The sequence below is a fragment of the Lepisosteus platostomus genome, chromosome 24 (assembly GCF_059453375.1).
Source record: "Lepisosteus platostomus isolate fLepPlt1 chromosome 24, fLepPlt1.hap1, whole genome shotgun sequence".
Classification (NCBI taxonomy): Eukaryota; Metazoa; Chordata; class Actinopteri; order Semionotiformes; family Lepisosteidae; genus Lepisosteus; species Lepisosteus platostomus.
Window position 1 is genome coordinate 3828192 of NC_142634.1, and position 13149 is coordinate 3841340.

The 13149-nt window shown below is 57.8% G+C and overlaps 1 protein-coding gene across 2 annotated transcripts in view; it reads right to left on the reverse strand.

Moving 5' to 3' along the window:
- sxph (saxiphilin) overlaps nt 1-13149 on the reverse strand; it is a 180856-nt gene that overhangs the window by 23269 nt on the left and 144438 nt on the right. For both annotated transcript variants that reach the window (XM_088618662.1, XM_088618663.1), the window contains exons 11-12: nt 344-434; nt 70-129 (exon numbers count right to left, since the gene is read on the reverse strand). In XM_088618662.1, coding sequence (XP_088474788.1) covers nt 70-129; nt 344-434 — 151 coding nt within the window. The remainder of the gene's footprint in view (nt 1-69; nt 130-343; nt 435-13149) is intronic.

Genomic DNA, 13149 nt, shown 5'->3' on the forward strand with positions numbered 1-13149 from the left:
CAGCCCGTCAGCACGCTCCTGCCACACTCTGGCGAGCCGCCGCGCGCACTGGCCCTGCGTCTGCCTTACCCTCGCTCTCGAAATACGCTGCTCCCTTGGCGCCCCCTGCCGCCGGGACACACTCCTCCCCTGAGTCGGGCAGACAGAAGGACAGTGAGGGACCGACAGACACCCCGTGCTCAGCTCCGCTGTGCGTGTGTTAATAAACAAGGCTGCTCCCCCAGCGATGGCACTGGAACCAGCGAACTCGTTCTCCCTCGCGGCTGCAGAGGACTGTGGGAGGCAGGGCGCACTGGCTCGCCTGCTCTCTCTGCGCCGTGGCGGTGTCCGGCCGCAGTCTTACCGTAGTACTCCGTGGCGACAGGCACCAGCCCACACTTCCCGGCGATGTAGGCGTGTGTGGCGTCCAGGGAGACCGCGTCGGCCTCATCTTGCTGTGGACACAAAGGCAAATATAGCGCCTTCTACTCCAACAGCGGACACAGACGTCCACACCTTCGCTCACACAGTCCCCTGCTTCATCTAAACCCCAGTGAGTCCCATGGACAAGAGCTTACAATGGCTTGCAGACCAGTGCATGAGGGTACAGAGTGTGGGGGTACAGAGTGTGGGGGTGTAGTGTGTGGGGGTACAGTGTGTGGAGGTACAGAGTGGGTATAGTGTGTGTGGGGGGGTACTGTGTGTAGAGGTACAGGGTGGGTATAGTGTGTGGGGGGGGGTACTGTGTGTAGAGGTACAGGGTGGGTATAGTGTGTGTGGGGGGGGTACTGTGTGTAGAGGTACAGGGTGGGTACAGTGTGTGGGGGGGGGTACTGTGTGTAGAGGTACAGGGTGGGTATAGTGTGTGGGGGGGGTACTGTGTGTAGAGGTACAGGGTGGGTATAGTGTGTGGGGGGGGTACTGTGTGTAGAGGTACAGGGTGGGTACAGTGTGTGGGGGGGGTACTGTGTGTGGAGGTACAGGGTGGGTATAGTGTGTGGGGGGGGGTACTGTGTGTAGAGGTACAGGGTGGGTATAGTGTGTGGGGGGGGTACTGTGTGTAGAGGTACAGGGTGGGTATAGTGTGTGGGGGGGGGTACTGTGTGTAGAGGTACAGGGTGGGTATAGTGTGTGGGGGGGGGTACTGTGTGTAGAGGTACAGAGTGGGTATAGTGTGTGGGGGGGGTACTGTGTGTAGAGATACAGGGTGGGTATAGTGTGTGGGGGTACTGTGTGTAGAGGTACAGGGTGGGTATAGTGTGTGGGGGGGGTACTGTGTGTAGAGGTACAGGGTGGGTACAGTGTGTGTGGGGGGGTACTGTGTGTGGAGGTACAGGGTGGGTATAGTGTGTGGGGGGGGTACTGTGTGTGGAGGTACAGGGTGGGTATAGTGTGTGGGGGTACTGTGTGTAGAGGTACAGGGTGGGTATAGTGTGTGGGGGGGGGTACTGTGTGTAGAGGTACAGGGTGGGTATAGTGTGTGGGGGGGGGTACTGTGTGTGGAGGTACAGGGTGGGTATAGTGTGTGGGGGGGGTACTGTGTGTAGAGGTACAGGGTGGGTACAGTGTGTGGGGGGGGTACTGTGTGAAGAGGTACAGGGTGGGTATAGTGTGTGGGGGGGGGTACTGTGTGTAGAGGTACAGGGTGGGTATAGTGTGTGTGGGGGGTACTGTGTGTAGAGGTACAGGGTGGGTATAGTGTGTGGGGGGGGTACTGTGTGTAGAGGTACAGGGTGGGTATAGTGTGTGTGGGGGGTACTGTGTGTAGAGGTACAGGGTGGGTACAGTGTGTGGGGGGGGTACTGTGTGTAGAGGTACAGGGTGGGTATAGTGTGTGGGGGGGTACTGTGTGTAGAGGTACAGGGTGGGTATAGTGTGTGGGGGGGGTACTGTGTGTAGAGGTACAGGGTGGGTACAGTGTGTGGGGGGGGTACTGTGTGTAGAGGTACAGGGTGGGTATAGTGTGTGGGGGGGTACTGTGTGTAGAGGTACAGGGTGGGTATAGTGTGTGGGGGGGTACTGTGTGTAGAGGTACAGGGTGGGTATAGTGTGTGGGGGGGGTACTGTGTGTAGAGGTACAGGGTGGGTATAATGTGTGGGGGGGTACTGTGTGTAGAGGTACAGGGTGGGTACAGTGTGTGGGGGGGTACTGTGTGTAGAGGTACAGGGTGGGTACAGTGTGTGGGGGGGTACTGTGTGTAGAGGTACAGGGTGGGTATAGTGTGTGGGGGGGGGTACTGTGTGTAGAGGTACAGGGTGGGTACAGTGTGTGGGGGGGGTACTGTGTGTAGAGGTACAGGGTGGGTACAGTGTGTGGGGGGGGTACTGTGTGTAGAGGTACAGGGTGGGTATAGTGTGTGGGGGGGGGTACTGTGTGTAGAGGTACAGGGTGGGTATAGTGTGGGGGGGGTACTGTGTGTAGAGGTACAGGGTGGGTACAGTGTGTGGGGGGGGTACTGTGTGTAGAGGTACAGGGTGGGTATAGTGTGTGGGGGGGGGTACTGTGTGTAGAGGTACAGGGTGGGTATAGTGTGTGGGGGGGGTACTGTGTGTAGAGGTACAGGGTGGGTACAGTGTGTGGGGGGGGGTACTGTGTGTAGAGGTACAGGGTGGGTATAGTGTGTGTGGGGGGGGTACTGTGTGTAGAGGTACAGGGTGGGTACAGTGTGTGGGGGGGGTACTGTGTGTAGAGGTACAGGGTGGGTATAGTGTGTGGGGGGGGGTACTGTGTGTAGAGATACAGGGTGGGTATAGTGTGTGGGGGGGGTACTGTGTGTAGAGGTACAGGGTGGGTACAGTGTGTGGGGGGGGGTACTGTGTGTAGAGGTACAGGGTGGGTATAGTGTGTGGGGGGGGGTACTGTGTGTAGAGGTACAGGGTGGGTATAGTGTGTGGGGGTACTGTGTGTAGAGGTACAGGGTGGGTATAGTGTGTGGGGGGGGGGTACTGTGTGTAGAGGTACAGGGTGGGTATAGTGTGTGGGGGGGTACTGTATGTAGAGGTACAGGGTGGGTATAGTGTGTGGGGGGGGTACTGTGTGTGGAGGTACAGGGTGGGTATAGTGTGTGGGGGGGGGGTACTGTGTGTGGAGGTACAGGGTGGGTATAGTGTGTGGGGGGGGGTACTGTGTGTAGAGGTACAGGGTGGGTATAGTGTGTGGGGGGGGGTACTGTGTGTAGAGGTACAGGGTGGGTATAGTGTGTGGGGGGGTACTGTGTGTAGAGGTACAGGGTGGGTATAGTGTGTGGGGGGGGTACTGTGTGTAGAGGTACAGGGTGGGTATAGTGTGTGGGGGGGGTACTGTGTGTGGAGGTACAGGGTGGGTATAGTGTGTGGGGGTACAGTGTGTGGAGGTACAGGGTGGGTATAGTGTGTGGGGGGGGTACTGTGTGTAGAGGTACAGGGTGGGTATAGTGTGTGGGGGGGGTACTGTGTGTAGAGGTACAGGGTGGGTATAGTGTGTGGGGGGGGGTACTGTGTGTGGAGGTACAGGGTGGGTATAGTGTGTGTGGGGGGGTACTGTGTGTAGAGGTACAGGGTGGGTATAGTGTGTGGGGGGGGTACTGTGTGTGGAGGTACAGGGTGGGTACAGTGTGTGGGGGGGGTACTGTGTGTAGAGGTACAGGGTGGGTATAGTGTGTGGGGGGGGGGTACTGTGTGTAGAGGTACAGGGTGGGTACAGTGTGTGGGGGGGGTACTGTGTGTAGAGGTACAGGGTGGGTATAGTGTGTGGGGGGGTACTGTGTGTGGAGGTACAGGGTGGGTATAGTGTGTGGGGGGGGTACTGTGTGTGGAGGTACAGGGTGGGTATAGTGTGTGGGGGGGGTACTGTGTGTAGAGGTACAGGGTGGGTATAGTGTGTGGGGGGGTACTGTGTGTGGAGGTACAGGGTGGGTATAGTGTGTGGGGGGGGTACTGTGTGTGGAGGTACAGGGTGGGTATAGTGTGTGTGGGGGGGTACTGTGTGTAGAGGTACAGGGTGGGTACAGTGTGTGGGGGGGGTACTGTGTGTAGAGGTACAGGGTGGGTATAGTGTGTGGGGGGGGTACTGTGTGTAGAGGTACAGGGTGGGTATAGTGTGTGGGGGGGGTACTGTGTGTGGAGGTACAGGGTGGGTACAGTGTGTGGGGGTACAGGGTGGGTACAGTGTGTGTGGGGGGGGTACTGTGTGTAGAGGTACAGGGTGGGTACAGTGTGTGGGGGGGGGTACTGTGTGTAGAGGTACAGGGTGGGTACAGTGTGTGGGGGGGGTACTGTGTGTAGAGGTACAGGGTGGGTACAGTGTGTGGGGGGGGTACTGTGTGTGGAGGTACAGGGTGGGTATAGTGTGTGGGGGGGGTACTGTGTGTAGAGGTACAGGGTGGGTATAGTGTGTGGGGGGGGGGTACTGTGTGTAGAGGTACAGGGTGGGTACAGTGTGTGGGGGGGTACTGTGTGTGGAGGTACAGGGTGGGTATAGTGTGTGGGGGGGGTACTGTGTGTAGAGGTACAGGGTGGGTATAGTGTGTGGGGGGGGTACTGTGTGTAGAGGTACAGGGTGGGTATAGTGTGTGGGGGGGGTACTGTGTGTGGAGGTACAGGGTGGGTATAGTGTGTGGGGGGGGTACTGTGTGTAGAGGTACAGGGTGGGTACAGTGTGTGGGGGGGGTACTGTGTGTGGAGGTACAGGGTGGGTATAGTGTGTGGGGGGGGTACTGTGTGTAGAGGTACAGGGTGGGTATAGTGTGTGGGGGGGGTACTGTGTGTGGAGGTACAGGGTGGGTACAGTGTGTGGGGGGGGGTACTGTGTGTAGAGGTACAGGGTGGGTATAGTGTGTGGGGGGGGTACTGTGTGTAGAGGTACAGGGTGGGTATAGTGTGTGGGGGGGGTACTGTGTGTGGAGGTACAGGGTGGGTATAGTGTGTGGGGGGGGTACTGTGTGTAGAGGTACAGGGTGGGTACAGTGTGTGGGGGGGGTACTGTGTGTGGAGGTACAGGGTGGGTATAGTGTGTGGGGGGGGTACTGTGTGTAGAGGTACAGGGTGGGTACAGTGTGTGGGGGGGGGTACTGTGTGTAGAGGTACAGGGTGGGTATAGTGTGTGGGGGGGGTACAGTGTGTGGAGGTACAGGGTGGGTATAGTGTGTGGGGGGGGTACTGTGTGTAGAGGTACAGGGTGGGTATAGTGTGTGGGGGGGGTACTGTGTGTAGAGGTACAGGGTGGGTATAGTGTGTGGGGGGGGTACTGTGTGTAGAGGTACAGGGTGGGTACAGTGTGTGGGGGGGGGGTACTGTGTGTAGAGGTACAGGGTGGGTACAGTGTGTGGGGGGGGTACTGTGTGTGGAGGTACAGGGTGGGTATAGTGTGTGGGGGGGGTACTGTGTGTAGAGGTACAGGGTGGGTATAGTGTGTGGGGGGGGTACTGTGTGTAGAGGTACAGGGTGGGTATAGTGTGTGTGGGGGTACTGTGTGTAGAGGTACAGGGTGGGTATAGTGTGTGGGGGGGGTACTGTGTGTGGAGGTACAGGGTGGGTATAGTGTGTGTGGGGGGGTACTGTGTGTAGAGGTACAGGGTGGGTATAGTGTGTGGGGGGGGTACTGTGTGTAGAGGTACAGGGTGGGTATAGTGTGTGGGGGGGGTACTGTGTGTAGAGGTACAGGGTGGGTACAGTGTGTGGGGGGGGGTACTGTGTGTAGAGGTACAGGGTGGGTATAGTGTGTGGGGGGGGTACTGTGTGTAGAGGTACAGGGTGGGTACAGTGTGTGGGGGGGGGTACTGTGTGTAGAGGTACAGGGTGGGTATAGTGTGTGGGGGGGGTACTGTGTGTGGAGGTACAGGGTGGGTATAGTGTGTGGGGGGGGTACTGTGTGTGGGGGTACAGGGTGGGTACAGTGTGTGGGGGGGGTACTGTGTGTAGAGGTACAGGGTGGGTATAGTGTGTGGGGGGGGGTACTGTGTGTAGAGGTACAGGGTGGGTACAGTGTGTGGGGGGGGTACTGTGTGTGGAGGTACAGGGTGGGTACAGTGTGTGGGGGGGGTACTGTGTGTAGAGGTACAGGGTGGGTATAGTGTGTGGGGGGGGGTACTGTGTGTAGAGGTACAGGGTGGGTATAGTGTGTGGGGGGGGGTACTGTGTGTAGAGGTACAGGGTGGGTATAGTGTGTGGGGGGGGTACTGTGTGTAGAGGTACAGGGTGGGTATAGTGTGTGGGGGGGGTACTGTGTGTAGAGGTACAGGGTGGGTATAGTGTGTGGGGGGGGTACTGTGTGTAGAGGTACAGGGTGATATAGTGTGTGTGGGGGGGGTACTGTGTGTAGAGGTACAGGGTGGGTATAGTGTGTGGGGGGGGTACTGTGTGTAGAGGTACAGGGTGAAATAGTGTGTGTGGGGGGGGTACTGTGTGTAGAGGTACAGGGTGGGTATAGTGTGTGGGGGGGGTACTGTGTGTAGAGTTACAGGGTGGGTATAGTGTGTGGGGGGGGTACTGTGTGTAGAGGTACAGGGTGGGTATAGTGTGTGGGGGGGGGTACTGTGTGTGGAGGTACAGGGTGGGTATAGTGTGTGGGGGGGGTACTGTGTGTAGAGGTACAGGGTGGGTATAGTGTGTGGGGGGGGTACTGTGTGTGGAGGTACAGGGTGGGTACAGTGTGTGGGGGGGGGTACTGTGTGTGGGGGTACAGGGTGGGTACAGTGTGTGGGGGGGGTACTGTGTGTAGAGGTACAGGGTGGGTATAGTGTGTGGGGGGGGTACTGTGTGTGGAGGTACAGGGTGGGTATAGTGTGTGGGGGGGGTACTGTGTGTAGAGGTACAGGGTGGGTACAGTGTGTGGGGGGGGTACTGTGTGTGGAGGTACAGGGTGGGTACAGTGTGTGGGGGGGGGTACTGTGTGTAGAGGTACAGGGTGGGTATAGTGTGTGGGGGGGTACTGTGTGTGGAGGTACAGGGTGGGTATAGTGTGTGGGGGGGGTACTGTGTGTAGAGGTACAGGGTGGGTACAGTGTGTGGGGGGGGGTACTGTGTGTAGAGGTACAGGGTGGGTATAGTGTGTGGGGGGGGTACTGTGTGTAGAGGTACAGGGTGGGTATAGTGTGTGGGGGGGGTACTGTGTGTAGAGGTACAGGGTGGGTATAGTGTGTGGGGGGGGTACTGTGTGTAGAGGTACAGGGTGGGTATAGTGTGTGGGGGTACTGTGTGTAGAGGTACAGGGTGGGTACAGTGTGTGGGGGGGGGTACTGTGTGTAGAGGTACAGGGTGGGTATAGTGTGTGGGGGGGGTACTGTGTGTAGAGGTACAGGGTGGGTATAGTGTGTGGGGTGGGGGTACTGTGTGTAGAGGTACAGGGTGGGTATAGTGTGTGGGGGGGGTACTGTGTGTAGAGGTACAGGGTGGGTATAGTGTGTGGGGGGGGTACTGTGTGTAGAGGTACAGGGTGGGTATAGTGTGTGGGGGGGTACTGTGTGTGGAGGTACAGGGTGGGTATAGTGTGTGGGGGGGGTACTGTGTGTGGAGGTACAGAGTGGGTATAGTGTGTGGGGGGGGTACTGTGTGTAGAGGTACAGGGTGGGTACAGTGTGTGGGGGGGGGGTACTGTGTGTAGAGGTACAGGGTGGGTATAGTGTGTGGGGGGGGTACTGTGTGTAGAGGTACAGGGTGGGTACAGTGTGTGGGGGGGGGTACTGTGTGTAGAGGTACAGGGTGGGTATAGTGTGTGGGGGTACTGTGTGTAGAGGTACAGGGTGGGTATAGTGTGTGGGGGGGGTACTGTGTGTAGAGGTACAGGGTGGGTATAGTGTGTGGGGGTACTGTGTGTAGAGGTACAGGGTGGGTATAGTGTGTGGGGGGGGTACTGTGTGTAGAGGTACAGGGTGGGTACAGTGTGTGGGGGGGGGGTACTGTGTGTGGAGGTACAGGGTGGGTATAGTGTGTGGGGGGGGGTACTGTGTGTAGAGATACAGGGTGGGTACAGTGTGTGGGGGGGGGGTACTGTGTGTAGAGGTACAGGGTGGGTATAGTGTGTGGGGGGGGTACTGTGTGTAGAGGTACAGGGTGGGTACAGTGTGTGGGGGGGGGTACTGTGTGTAGAGGTACAGGGTGGGTATAGTGTGTGGGGGGGGTACTGTGTGTGGAGGTACAGGGTGGGTATAGTGTGTGGGGGGGGTACTGTGTGTGGGGGTACAGGGTGGGTACAGTGTGTGGGGGGGGTACTGTGTGTAGAGGTACAGGGTGGGTATAGTGTGTGGGGGGGGGTACTGTGTGTAGAGGTACAGGGTGGGTACAGTGTGTGGGGGGGGTACTGTGTGTGGAGGTACAGGGTGGGTACAGTGTGTGGGGGGGGTACTGTGTGTAGAGGTACAGGGTGGGTATAGTGTGTGGGGGTACTGTGTGTGGAGGTACAGGGTGGGTATAGTGTGTGGGGGGGGTACTGTGTGTAGAGGTACAGGGTGGGTATAGTGTGTGGGGGGGGTACTGTGTGTAGAGGTACAGGGTGGGTACAGTGTGTGGGGGGGGGTACTGTGTGTGGAGGTACAGGGTGGGTATAGTGTGTGGGGGGGGTACTGTGTGTAGAGGTACAGGGTGGGTATAGTGTGTGGGGGGGGTACTGTGTGTAGAGGTACAGGGTGGGTATAGTGTGTGGGGGGGGTACTGTGTGTGGAGGTACAGGGTGGGTATAGTGTGTGGGGGGGGGTACTGTGTGTGGAGGTACAGGGTGGGTATAGTGTGTGGGGGGGGTACTGTGTGTAGAGGTACAGGGTGGGTATAGTGTGTGGGGGTACTGTGTGTGGAGGTACAGGGTGGGTATAGTGTGTGGGGGGGGGGTACTGTGTGTAGAGGTACAGGGTGGGTATAGTGTGTGGGGGGGTACTGTGTGTAGAGGTACAGGGTGGGTATAGTGTGTGGGGGGGGTACTGTGTGTAGAGGTACAGGGTGGGTATAGTGTGTGGGGGGGGTACTGTGTGTAGAGGTACAGGGTGGGTATAGTGTGTGTGGGGGGGTACTGTGTGTGGAGGTACAGGGTGGGTATAGTGTGGGGGGGGGGTACTGTGTGTAGAGGTACAGGGTGGGTATAGTGTGTGGGGGGGGTACTGTGTGTAGAGGTACAGGGTGGGTATAGTGTGTGGGGGGGGTACTGTGTGTAGAGGTACAGGGTGGGTATAGTGTGTGGGGGGGGTACTGTGTGTAGAGGTACAGGGTGGGTATAGTGTGTGGGGGGGGTACTGTGTGTAGAGGTACAGGGTGGGTATAGTGTGTGGGGGTACTGTGTGTGGAGGTACAGGGTGGGTATAGTGTGTGGGGGGGGTACTGTGTGTAGAGGTACAGGGTGGGTATAGTGTGTGGGGGGGGTACTGTGTGTAGAGGTACAGGGTGGGTATAGTGTGTGGGGGGGGTACTGTGTGTAGAGGTACAGGGTGGGTATAGTGTGTGGGGGGGGGTACTGTGTGTAGAGGTACAGGGTGGGTATAGTGTGTGGGGGGGGGTACTGTGTGTGGAGGTACAGGGTGGGTATAGTGTGTGGGGGGGGGTACTGTGTGTAGAGGTACAGGGTGGGTATAGTGTGTGGGGGTACTGTGTGTGGAGGTACAGGGTGGGTATAGTGTGTGGGGGTACTGTGTGTAGAGGTACAGGGTGGGTATAGTGTGTGGGGGTACTGTGTGTAGAGGTACAGGGTGGGTATAGTGTGTGGGGGGGGTACTGTGTGTAGAGGTACAGGGTGGGTATAGTGTGTGGGGGTACTGTGTGTGGAGGTACAGGGTGGGTATAGTGTGTGGGGGGGGTACTGTGTGTAGAGGTACAGGGTGGGTATAGTGTGTGGGGGGGGTACTGTGTGTAGAGGTACAGGGTGGGTATAGTGTGTGTGGGTGGGTACTGTGTGTAGAGGTACAGGGTGGGTATAGTGTGTGGGGGGGGTACTGTGTGTGGAGGTACAGGGTGGGTATAGTGTGTGGGGGGGGGTACTGTGTGTAGAGGTACAGGGTGGGTATAGTGTGTGGGGGGGGGTACTGTGTGTAGAGGTACAGGGTGGGTATAGTGTGTGGGGGGGGGTACTGTGTGTAGAGGTACAGGGTGGGTAGTGTGTGGGGTGGGGGTACTGTGTGTAGAGGTACAGGGTGGGTATAGTGTGTGGGGGGGGTACTGTGTGTAGAGGTACAGGGTGGGTATAGTGTGTGGGGGGGGTACTGTGTGTAGAGGTACAGGGTGGGTATAGTGTGTGGGGGGGGTACTGTGTGTGGAGGTACAGAGTGGGTATAGTGTGTGGGGGGGGTACTGTGTGTAGAGGTACAGGGTGGGTATAGTGTGTGGGGGGGTACTGTGTGTGGAGGTACAGGGTGGGTATAGTGTGTGGGGGGGGGTACTGTGTGTAGAGGTACAGGGTGGGTATAGTGTGTGGGGGGGTACTGTGTGTAGAGGTACAGGGTGGGTATAGTGTGTGGGGGGGGGTACTGTGTGTAGAGGTACAGGGTGGGTATAGTGTGTGGGGGGGGGTACTGTGTGTGGAGGTACAGGGTGGGTATAGTGTGTGGGGGGGGGTACTGTGTGTAGAGGTACAGGGTGGGTATAGTGTGTGTGGGGGGTACTGTGTGTGGAGGTACAGGGTGGGTATAGTGTGTGGGGGGGGGTACTGTGTGTAGAGGTACAGGGTGGGTACAGTGTGTGGGGGGGGTACTGTGTGTGGAGGTACAGGGTGGGTATAGTGTGTGGGGGGGGTACTGTGTGTAGAGGTACAGGGTGGGTATAGTGTGTGGGGGGGTACTGTGTGTAGAGGTACAGGGTGGGTATAGTGTGTGGGGGGGTACTGTGTGTAGAGGTACAGGGTGGGTATAGTGTGTGGGGGGTACTGTGTGTGGAGGTACAGGGTGGGTATAGTGTGTGGGGGGGGGTACTGTGTGTAGAGGTACAGGGTGGGTATAGTGTGTGTGGGGGGGTACTGTGTGTAGAGGTACAGGGTGGGTATAGTGTGTGGGGGGGGTACTGTGTGTAGAGGTACAGGGTGGGTATAGTGTGTGTGGGGGTACTGTGTGTAGAGGTACAGGGTGGGTATAGTGTGTGGGGGTACTGTGTGTAGAGGTACAGGGTGGGTATAGTGTGTGGGGGGGGTACTGTGTGTAGAGGTACAGGGTGGGTATAGTGTGTGGGGGGGGGTACTGTGTGTAGAGGTACAGGGTGGGTATAGTGTGTGTGGGGGGGTACTGTGTGTAGAGGTACAGGGTGGGTATAGTGTGTGGGGGGGTACTGTGTGTAGAGGTACAGGGTGGGTATAGTGTGTGTGGGGGGGGTACTGTGTGTAGAGGTACAGGGTGGGTATAGTGTGTGGGGGTACTGTGTGTAGAGGTACAGGGTGGGTATAGTGTGTGGGGGGGGTACTGTGTGTAGAGGTACAGGGTGGGTATAGTGTGTGGGGGGGTACTGTGTGTAGAGGTACAGGGTGGGTACAGTGTGTGGGGGGGGTACTGTGTGTAGAGGTACAGGGTGGGTATAGTGTGTGGGGGGGGTACTGTGTGTAGAGGTACAGGGTGGGTATAGTGTGTGGGGGGGTACTGTGTGTAGAGGTACAGGGTGGGTATAGTGTGTGGGGGGGGTACTGTGTGTAGAGGTACAGGGTGAGTACAGTGTGTGGGGGGGGTACTGTGTGTAGAGGTACAGGGTGGGTACAGTGTGTGGGGGGGGGTACTGTGTGTGGAGGTACAGGGTGGGTATAGTGTGTGGGGGGGGTACTGTGTGTAGAGGTACAGGGTGGGTATAGTGTGTGTGGGGGTACTGTGTGTAGAGGTACAGGGTGGGTATAGTGTGTGGGGGGGGGTACTGTGTGTAGAGGTACAGGGTGGGTACAGTGTGTGGGGGGGGGTACTGTGTGTAGAGGTACAGGGTGGGTATAGTGTGTGGGGGGGGGTACTGTGTGTAGAGGTACAGGGTGGGTATAGTGTGTGGGGGGGGTACTGTGTGTAGAGGTACAGGGTGGGTACAGTGTGTGGGGGGGGGTACTGTGTGTAGAGGTACAGGGTGGGTATAGTGTGTGGGGGGGGTACTGTGTGTAGAGGTACAGGGTGGGTATAGTGTGTGTGGGGGTACTGTGTGTAGAGGTACAGGGTGGGTATAGTGTGTGTGGGGGGGTACTGTGTGTAGAGGTACAGGGTGGGTATAGTGTGTGGGGGGGTACTGTGTGTAGAGGTACAGGGTGGGTATAGTGTGTGTGGGGGGGGTACTGTGTGTAGAGGTACAGGGTGGGTATAGTGTGTGGGGGTACTGTGTGTAGAGGTACAGGGTGGGTATAGTGTGTGGGGGGGGTACTGTGTGTAGAGGTACAGGGTGGGTATAGTGTGTGGGGGGGTACTGTGTGTAGAGGTACAGGGTGGGTACAGTGTGTGGGGGGGGTACTGTGTGTAGAGGTACAGGGTGGGTATAGTGTGTGGGGGGGGTACTGTGTGTAGAGGTACAGGGTGGGTATAGTGTGTGGGGGGGTACTGTGTGTAGAGGTACAGGGTGGGTATAGTGTGTGGGGGGGGTACTGTGTGTAGAGGTACAGGGTGAGTACAGTGTGTGGGGGGGGGTACTGTGTGTAGAGGTACAGGGTGGGTACAGTGTGTGGGGGGGGGTACTGTGTGTGGAGGTACAGGGTGGGTATAGTGTGTGGGGGGGGTACTGTGTGTAGAGGTACAGGGTGGGTATAGTGTGTGTGGGGGTACTGTGTGTAGAGGTACAGGGTGGGTATAGTGTGTGGGGGGGGGTACTGTGTGTAGAGGTACAGGGTGGGTACAGTGTGTGGGGGGGGGGTACTGTGTGTAGAGGTACAGGGTGGGTATAGTGTGTGGGGGGGTACTGTGTGTAGAGGTACAGGGTGGGTACAGTGTGTGGGGGGGGGGTACTGTGTGTAGAGGTACAGGGTGGGTATAGTGTGTGGGGGGGGGTACTGTGTGTAGAGGTACAGGGTGGGTACAGTGTGTGGGGGGGGTACTGTGTGTAGAGGTACAGGGTGGGTACAGTGTGTGGGGGGGTACTGTGTGTGGAGGTACAGGGTGGGTATAGTGTGTGGGGGGGGGTACTGTGTGTAGAGGTACAGGGTGGGTATAGTGTGTGGGGGTACTGTGTGTAGAGGTACAGGGTGGGTATAGTGTGTGGGGGGGTACTGTGTGTAGAGGTACAGGGTGGGTACAGTGTGTGGGGGGGGGGTACTGTGTGTAGAGGTACAGGGTG